Source organism: Silurus aristotelis, assembly GCF_946808225.1.
Source record: "Silurus aristotelis genome assembly, chromosome: 26".
Taxonomy (NCBI): domain Eukaryota; kingdom Metazoa; phylum Chordata; class Actinopteri; order Siluriformes; family Siluridae; genus Silurus; species Silurus aristotelis.
In genome coordinates, this window is record NC_139599.1 from 2870595 (window position 1) to 2880594 (window position 10000).

The window sequence follows — 10000 nt, forward strand, 5'->3', positions numbered from 1 at the left end:
ATCGCGGCAGCTCGGCTTCAGACCTGACTCAGCCCGGGGATCCGGAGGAGTTCATGTGGGAAAGTTACAGCGAACGGAAGGAAGGCAAGAAACAAGCCGGATTGCTTTCGCGTGTCGTGAACTCGGATCGGTGTCCCGTGTCCCTGGTTCTATTTCATCTACAGGATCTGTCATCTACCGGAGGCTAACAGGAGCTAGCTTAGCGCTAGGGTGGGCCATTAGCAGCCACTTTTGGCTCACGTCGCCGGGGTATCAGTCCCCCTGATCTGCACGCCAAAGTCTACTAGATGATTATGGAGAGGAAGAGGATCGACTGCCCGGCTCTGCCACCGGGCTGGAAGAAAGAAGAGGTGATCCGGAAGTCGGGACTCAGCGCTGGCAAGAGTGATGTTTATTACTACAGGTAAAGTGAATGAGAAACTGTTTACACTCACACAAAAAAGTAGGGGTGCCATTACTTTTGGACGTTGCACCTTTCAGGATATTTGACTTACCTACACTTTTCATGTCTATTGATAGACTGGACATCCCAGTTTACTTCCTTCGTGTCCCTTTTTTTCCGCATCATATCCTAAAATGTCCTTATAAAAATGTCCTCATAAAAATGTCCTTATAAAAATGTCCTTATAATGACTTTTAAATAAACATTTATAGTAACACACAAACATACACCCAGAACGACACCGGTTCTGGTTCGGATATATCCGTCTGTCCCGTGCCATACGACGCTTTCGCTCATTCAGTCTCGAACATCTCCGACCCTCATCCTATCGTCAAGTGAACAGTCGAAGAACCTTCGTCGTCTGCTTTCTACCTCGATTTTATTGTTACAATTTTTCGTCCCGTCGTACTTTTTGTCACTTTACGGTTACGCCCGAAAAAGTTTGTTCCTGTTATCCGTCGCGCCTTCGTCCTTGTCTCTGCTGACACTGGAGACTCCTTCCTTTTCCCCCTTATTAAACAATACACGTCCGACACGCGCTCGTTGTATACGTCTTCGCAGTAACGATAACGTGTCGATACGGCGTTTCGATATAGCGGTGCATTTGTGGCCTTTCTGCTGACGAAAAGAAATTATAACACTATATAACATCTTCACACCAATCAGTCGTGAGGTGAACGATGTCTCGATTTCACCCCGGGATGACCACGCCCCAAACGTCCATATCACGTGACTGGGTGTGTCCCGCAGTCAGCTCGCTAGCTCTCCATGCTGTGAATGGTGTAACCCATCAAGGAGCCTGACTCACTGATACACGGATGACTCAGTATCTGGTTACATGAGCACGTTCTGAGGAAACGGACCTTCTTTTGTGGCCGGTGTAAAAAAAAGGGGAACGTAGAAAATACGGTAGAAAAAACGGAGAACGCCGTCTAAAGTCGCGAATCGTTTAAAACAGATAATACGCTAGTTGCGTTTGTAGAGTTGACCGAACGTTCGTACGCTATTTTTCTTGTTTTAGGGGGGAGACGTTTCAGAAAGTGTTTTACATCGTTAGTCTTTTCAGAGATCCAGCGGACTGGAAAGATTTTTCTTGATCGTTATGTTAAGATCGTTATGATCACCGTTAAACTCCCAAATTTCTCTTTATATCTCCATATGTGTTACAGACATTGTTTGCCTATTAAAGAACGATTCTTTAAAAAGGAAGAACCAAGCAGGAACGCTTGCAGGACCGTCGACCTCTTGTGTATCCGCTTGCGCTTTTAACGGCACACGTGGGTGCGATTTGGTGCGAAACGTGTTGACTCACCGCTGGCACACAAACGTACTGGAACGTACAGGAAATGGCAGCCCAGGTAATCCGCGCACACGTGCCAGAAAATAAAGCTGAAGTCACCGGCGTGGTCGAGCTCATTTCCTCGCTTCACAGACCGCCATTGTTCTTCACTTCTCATCTTGGGGGAAAAACAAAGATGTGAACGAATACGACGATGTACGTCGTGCGCTTTGGGTTCCGAACACACTTTGGGAACGACGTGGCGTTAAAATAATCCTGACGATTTTATACTTTCGTATCAGTATTCAGTATTCGGGATCCGACTTTTGTTTCCGGGACGAAATCCGACGAGGCGGTTGGAGGACGACGTTTTCCGGTCGGGAATAAACCCCGGCGTACACGCGAACGTCGAACCTATAAAACGAGTGATTTCTTTGCGCAGTGGCGTCAGGAAAGCCGGCTTCCGTGCGTGTTTTTTGTGCGAAGCAAGTGCTGATCTACTGTTAGCGAGTGCTTTTTGGTGTAATATCACTTCCTGTGTGGGTGTCCCCGCGTCGAATTGCTGCAGGCCTCGGGTTTGCAGTCGTGACCGACCTTTCCTCTGCGACCTCTCTCCCTGTTCGGTGCGCTCTCCCTTCTCTTTCCTCCACCATGTTTCAAACGACATTTCCTCCTTCTTCCTCCATGATGCACCAAGATGACACCTTTTTTTTTTTTCTTTTTTTTTTTTTGTTTGTTCCTGCTCTGATAGATTGATGATAGTTTTTTTTACAGCGCTGCAATAAGCAGAACAAAAGCCGTGAAGTGCCTTTCTTTCTTTCTTTCTTTCTTTCTTTCTTTCTTTCTTTCTTTCTTTCTTTCTTTCTTTCTTTCTTTCTTTCTTTCTTTCTTTCTTTCTTTTTTTTTTTTTCTTTCCTCCTCTCCTCGTTTTCTTCACGAGTCAGTGGTGTTCGCGCGCGGGGTGGGGGAGGGGTGTTTGCCGCGGCTGGTTCTGAGGTGCCGTGATGGCGAGGGGAGGCCTGTAAACCGATCCGCCGACATTGGTGGCGTGGTTTCTACTAGGTGGCGTGCTGTGGTGCGTGGCGGGGGAAGGAACGTACGTCAGCTTCCTGGTGTCAGGAGCGTCGCCGTTTCCAAGCCGCTCTTGTATTAACGGTACGTTAAGCCCGAACCGATGCTTCGGCGATGAACCTTGTACGCGTTTCCAAGACGGGCGACTATAATGCGTCCTGCTGTTCAGGCAGACGCTTAGTTAAAAAGGGTGTGAAGCGTGTGTGGAAAACAGGGTGTGGAGCACCGAGGATCTGGCCGAGCTTCTTCATTTTGGTTTGCACAAGATGCTCTGCTTGTCAGAACTCCATTCACTGCAATGGATACATCGGTCCGCTGCGAACGCACTGTTTATCGGACCAGGAAACACTCTCGCTGCAAAAGCAGAGGCTGTCGATGACGGTGGTTTTTTAAATTTTTTTATATCCTGCTTTGACCGACGTCGACGTGAAGCTTGACCAGAAGTGTCTCTTCGATTTTTTTTATTTTGAAAGCCAAGCCGTTATGTAACCAGATGGAGGCATAAACTAATGAAAAACAATAACAGGAGAACTGCACAAGTTGTACTTCTGCCTTTCGGAACATGTTGTACCTTTCGGAATCAGAGATTGCACACACACACACACACACACACACACACACACACACACACACACACACACACACAAACACACACACCTGAGATATGTGATGAGTGTGCAGGAAGTGCTTTCACTTCTCGTAATGACCCAGGTGTCGCTGTGTAAGGACCACGGATTACTGCGAAATAACCAAATTATTATGTGAAAACAGGAACCCTTTTCCCTCAGCGTTCTTCATGTCCCGGTCTCATGGAAAATCTCTTATGCAATCTGCAGTCCGGATTGAAACGAGGCACGGAAAAGGATGGAGTTTCCACATTTGAAAGGATTTCAAGTACTATAGGATTGACGAACAAAATAAACACAACACACTAACGCCTTTCAATTACGCCACTTTTCCATCAACTTTGACAAGCCAGTTATGGATGCGATAGACGGAGGAAAGAGAAACAGGAGGCTTGGAGCATGAAAAGCATCTTCTATAAATAAATGTCAGTCTGTAAACACTTGTAGATCAAATAAAAATTTTTTGAGGTCTCCAAACGCGCTCTTGGTGTTCAAAGGCTTCAAGTTTCAGCGCACGGCACGTCAGTTATTAATACGGTTATAATACTCCTCGCTATGACGAGACTGACTTGTCCATGCTAATCCGGATAAATCCCAAATCGTCTGAGATTCCATCTAAAAACGATCCGCGTCCACACTTTCGTTTTCAATCGTTTCCCAGAAGTTTCTCATCCACACCGAAACGCTTGAAAAACGTCCTTGCGTCCCTGTAGTGCACACGAGCGAAACGTAAGACGATTCGACCCCCGTTGTTTCCGTTTGTTTACTTTCCGGCTCTTTGAAATGTTGTGGCAACGTCTTCAAACACGTCATCGTTTTTTTTCCAAAAGCCTCAGTTTTTCACGGTCCACACGCCGTTTTCACACTTCGGAAAGCATTTTTTAAAAACAACGCGTTTTCGTTTACTTAAAATGCCGTCTCGGTGGAGACTGAAAACGACAACTGAAAACGAAAAAGAATTTGTGGGCCTTCGATTTGAATGAAGTAAAAATGCTACAAGTATCTGGTGATTCAGAAGCCGTCAGCTGAACTGAATCTCACGTGAACTGTGATCATTTTTCCTTTTTTTTCCAGATCATTGTGAGATCTTTTTTTTTTTTTGACTTTTCGTGCTATACGTTTAATTAAAATAAAAACGATTCCTCTTCCACACCAATGACATCATCGATGCTTCCTGTCGCGTTCCATTTAAAAACAGCAGACATCTTTTTTTCGGCTGAGCTCGACAGATTACCAGCAATCATCTACAGTCTCACTTTCCACTTCCAAACGAACCATGCCATACTTGCGTCCCTGTGATAAATTTCATTATGCTTCGTACCCAGAAAGCGAAGCCGTGCACAAATCCAGCTCCATGAAGATATGGTTTGGAGTGGAAGATCTCCTGCTATAGAGCTCAATCTTATTGAACCCCTTTGGGATGACCTGGGACACCCTTGTGGCTACATGAATCTTCAAGAATCTCCATAATCACACTTCGAAATCTAGTGGAACATCTTCCCACAAGTGTGGATATTATTATTACAGCAAATGAGGATGAAATGTTGAAACACTTTTTATGTCCCTATATTGTATGTTTTGTGATGGTAAAGTAACACACACACACACATCGGGATAACCTGGTATACGGGGACGTGGTAGCTCAATGGATAAGATTTTGGACTTCTGATCGGAAGGTCATGGGTTTAAAATTTCACCACCACCAGGATGCCAATGATGGGCCCTTAAGCAAGGCCCTTAACCCTTCATTCCTCAGCTGTATAATGCCATAAAAGTAAAATTTCAATGTATTTTGCTGAGTCATGCAATTTTTTTTATTTCTTTTTGTTAACGTTGGCATAACACCGTTGTCCAGATAAAAACCTGTGCCTGGATTTAGCATTTTTATCACTTCCTGCCTAAACTCCTCCGTCTTATTCCTCGTCCTCACAATCTTTCATCCCCGGGCCGTTACCAAAAAAGTCTCACAACATGACTCGAATGTAATTCTCAGTATCAGTTTGAGAACAAAACGCCATGGTTTATTGTGTCGTTAATCACAAACCAGTTCTGTCACCAGGATCTTGGATAAAGAGGTGCTCATCGTGCTCATCGCACACGTCCGTGAAGCATTATTCAAACTTCATTTCCTGTTTTTACGCTCTGAACGCTCTGACGGCGCTACAGCGACTCAAGGATTTTTTTCTCTCGAACCTGTGAAAAAACCACCACGACCTTGTGTGCATGCTCGTGTGCTTGTACAGCTCGCTCTCATTAGGTGGGTTTCAATTAAATTGAGCGCCGCTTGTTTCCTCCTCAGCATCCGCAGGGTTGCGTGAGTGTGGGGTTTTTCCCTACTTACTGGCAAGAGCTGGTCAGCCATTACACAGGGGCCAGTCATCGCTTCTCAGATCTCGGCTTGGGCCGTCCAGTTCCTGACCGCTCACCGTGGTTCTGAATTAGGACGCTTTTATTTTTTTAATGACTCACTCAGGGTTTGATTTATCATCTAAAATCATCTCTTCCAACCGTTTCATTTCTCTACTGGTGGAAAGTTTTCTGTAGTTTTTCCCAAAAAACATGAGTCTCATCACTGGTCACCAGTCGTCCACTCGACATGTGAGAAGGAAACCGGAGAACCCTGAAGTGACATCCCAAGCAGATACGAGAAGAACATGCAAAATTCAATCGGAGCGCAGGCCCGAACGCTGGAGCTCCCTGGCTGTAGCAATGATACGTAATGCACCACCGGTTCAACTGGTATAACTGCTGATCTTTCATAGACCTGATTAAACTCAGTTTTATGTTGTAGATCTAAAAAAACTAAAATCTGTGTGACATTGTTGATAAGAAATATACTGGCTTTCCTTATGTAGTGCGCATTTCCTCTTTCTTTTTCTGCATGTCTCTTTGACAGTGGTTGTGTGTGGACGTGATGTTCCTGACCTGCTCTGGTCTGACGCAACGCCATTGTCCTTGGCCTCGCCTCTCCGATTCAATCATACGCGTCACCAACCCTATCGTTCTCGGCTCTTTTTCTGATCGGGAAAGCAGATCCCTCTGTAGGATCTCCCGGAGCGTATTTAAGGCCGAGTGTCTGTCAGTGTTCTGAATAGAAGGCGTTTTTATAAACACCTCTACCTTTGGACCACCGGGCAGAATAACATAGCTGACTAATCCCTTAAGGCCTTATGGGAAACGAGCCAACTGCGTGCTTCCTGTTTGTGTTGATTGTTGAATCATGAATCCCTCTGGGCTGAAGTGATTTGCCTGCTGCGCTTTTACTGAGTCATTCGTAATAAAGACAATAAATTCCAAGGCCACACTCGAAAGTCTCTCGGGGCTCGAATTCTCCTACTCTGCCTCGTATTGTGTATATAAGTGCTGTACTTTATCGCATTAAATCGCGTTGTGTTGAATCAAATCGAACCGTATCTCATCGGTAGCTGCTTCATATGTATCTTCAATGTATCGTATCGTTGGTTACGTATCGAATCGGATCGGAGTTATAAAGATGCACATCCCTATTATGTAAAAGCAAATATATGCAGTCTGATATGAAATGTCGTCACTGTTACCATTCTGAATTGGGGTTTTCTAAAAATATAGAAATGAATACGTTACGATTGAAGGGCCTTGCTCAAGGGCCCCGCAGCGATAGCTCGGTGATGCTGGGATTCGAACTTCCGCTTCAATGTCCAACGACATGTTTGTTAAATCCGTTCTATTACCAGCATGTAGTATGACGTCTGTTTGTGAGAACAACATGGCCTCACCTGCGACTTGTTATCGGACTCGAGCTTTCGCCCGGAGGAGCTGATTCGTCTGTGAAGATGTTGCTCACACACACACACACACACACACACTGACCCACGGATGATAAATAATTGAGTATTCGGTGGATCTCGCTCGGCCTCTCTGCTGCTCTGCTGGTTTATAGGGAATTTACGTTTCAATGTTTCTGACTCACGTTTGTACGGAACGTAAACAACAACCTGCACCCAATTTTTGTATAAAGATTACTATTATCCACCGTCTGTTCGTGTGTGTGTGTGTGTGTGTGTGTGTGTGTTGCTCCTGCTGTCTTTAAGCTAGTGACACTCTTGCACGCTCTTCCTCTCTCGTTCTTTTTTTTTTCTCTTTCTCTTGCTCTCTCGCTCACCCCTCCCCCTTTTTGCACAGCGTAACCACACTGCTCGTCGCCTGGTTGGCCTACGCCCTTTTAACGGCACAGCCGACTCCCACTGTGCCCTCCGGGAAGTGCCCTGGAGGCTCATGGATCTTACCCCGAGCTTGGGTTTAGGTCGCAGTCGCACAGAGGAAGGGCTCAGTGATTTATTCCAAGGGATAGCGTCGGCTCCTAGGCCTCACGCCGCGTCCATATGGCCGTGCGTTCCTGTTTGAGAAACTTCACCCTGTGACTTCGCTCACACTGCTGCTTTTTTCACGCCGCATAATGAAGTGCTGAAATTATAATAAATACAAAAAGAAATATATATGTGTGTATATATAAAATATATAATTTCTTCCCTGCTCTCTGTGCCTCTGGATGCAAGCTAGTCTGCCGTGAGTGTCTATGTACACGCATGTGGTTTTCTCTGTCGCTTTCTTTTTGACTCATCCTCTGACTCATGCGCTCCATAGGTAAGCCTTAAACCCGCCGCTCGGCCTCCTGCACAGTCATTTCGTCTCGAGCCTGCTCAACGTAGCGACCCGAAAAACGAAACACGCTCGCAATTCCATCAAAAAGTCCTCACTGAGAATCATAATCTACATAGACTTATAATGCTGCATCTTTTATACTTCTGGAGAGCAGCATGACACGCACGCACGCATGCACGCACGGCTTAAACGCAGTCGTGCCACCTGATAGGCATCTTGCCACCATGTTAACTGCTGCTTCTGCACTGTCGCTTTGCGGCTTTGCAGCTCTCGACACTCTCGCCGAAGTGTAACCGACGTACCCCGTTTTCTGGTTCGTGCTCCTTCGAGGTGGCAGTTAGAGAACAGGGGCGACCCGTTGCTGTGGGTAGATATCGCTGCGTCTGAGCACGTCCGCGTCAGGGTCAGCTGGGTCGCGATTTGCATGTCGCCATGGATTCTAAATGCAAATGAGGTCCCATTTAAAATAAATAAATAAATAAAAGAACCCCAGACGTGGCAAAATGCTGGGTATTTTTGGGGTCTTGATTTCCAGTTTAAAGATCTATTCCATGTAAATCACGAATCAAATGGTCTAATCAGTAATCAAACACATCCATGGGGCCAGGAAGAACAAAATATTTATTTCTCTCCTTCCCGGATCTGATCCAGATGGTCTGTAACCGTCCCTGCTGTAAAGGAGGGGTCACGTCCTTTGCCTTTCCTCGTCTCGTGTACTAAACGAGCCGGATTACCGATTCGTTTTTCTTTTCTTTTCTAACTTGTCGAACGAATAGTGTCGAAGGAGGCGTGGCTTAAATTTCTGTCTTTTTACGTTATAAAGCAGGAGAGACGCGGACGAGAGTTATTTTTTTTTCCTTTACGTGTCGCGTCACGATTTATAAACTCGTTAATCACGCGCCGTGAGTCACACGTTCGGAGATACCCTTGAGCTCTGGCGTGGATTAGGATACACCCCTTTTCCATATTTTATGTATTTTCTGGAGAATTAATGTCATTTCTTTTTTTTGGTTTGTTTCTCACCGTTTGCGATGTTTCTCTTTTTTTTTTTTTTTTTTTTTTCTTTCTTTTTTTTCTTTTTTTTTTTTTTTTTACAGTCCATCAGGGAAAAAGTTCCGTAGCAAACCTCAGCTGTCCCGATACCTGGGGAACGCGGTGGACCTGGGATGCTTCGACTTCCGGACGGGAAAGATGATGCCTAGCAAAATGCAGAAAAACAAACAGAGGCTTCGAAGCGAAACTCTCAGTATGTCGAAGGTAAAGACACGCAGTGGCGCTCGGGACTAACCGGTCGTACAGATTTCAGTTTTATTACAAGCATGCACGGTGCTGTCAAAAGTATTGGGACGCCCGAATTTTTGTATGTGATTCTTTTACTACTAAACTGGAGCTACACACGTTTGTACAGGATGCATTTGGATGCGGCAGCACTTGAAATAGAAGAGCCAAACCTGTTCCAGCATGACATTTCTCCAGTGCACAAAGCCAACCCCATGAAGATGTTCTTAACATGGAATTAGGACCCTGATTGCACTTTACTAACACCCTGAATACAAGTTAGCTGAATGCAATCGCAATCAAATCTCCAAAAAATCCAGTCGTCTTCCCAGAAAAGTGGAGGTTCCTATAGGAGCGAACAGGGACTCAATGTCGACCGAGATGTTCAAAAAAGCACATCATCTTATTCTCAGGTGTCCACAAACATTTGTCCATGCAGTTAGATAGACAACGCATAGAAAGACATACAAGCTTTTGAATTCGTTCAACTGAAATAAATGAAATGATCGAGAAACCTTTTTTCTCGGCTCCAGAGTTTCCATCCAGAGCTCAGGTTTTTGTCTCTGCGATGAGACACCTGTTCTCCGGGTTTCATCTGGGTTCTCGGGTTTCCTCCCACACCCTGGGAGTTAAAATTGCTGTGCTAGATTGAGAATTAAAACG

General features: G+C 45.3%; 1 protein-coding gene across 1 annotated transcript in view; it reads left to right on the forward strand.

Annotated features, from left to right (window-relative positions):
* Positions 1 to 10000, forward strand: part of mbd2 (methyl-CpG binding domain protein 2) — a 31723-nt gene that overhangs the window by 274 nt on the left and 21449 nt on the right. The window contains exons 1-2 of the mRNA XM_083531162.1: positions 1 to 403; positions 9157 to 9316. The exon at positions 1 to 403 is cut by the window's left edge and continues 274 nt beyond it. Coding sequence (XP_083387288.1) covers positions 288 to 403; positions 9157 to 9316 — 276 coding nt within the window. The 5' untranslated portion in view covers positions 1 to 287. The remainder of the gene's footprint in view (positions 404 to 9156; positions 9317 to 10000) is intronic.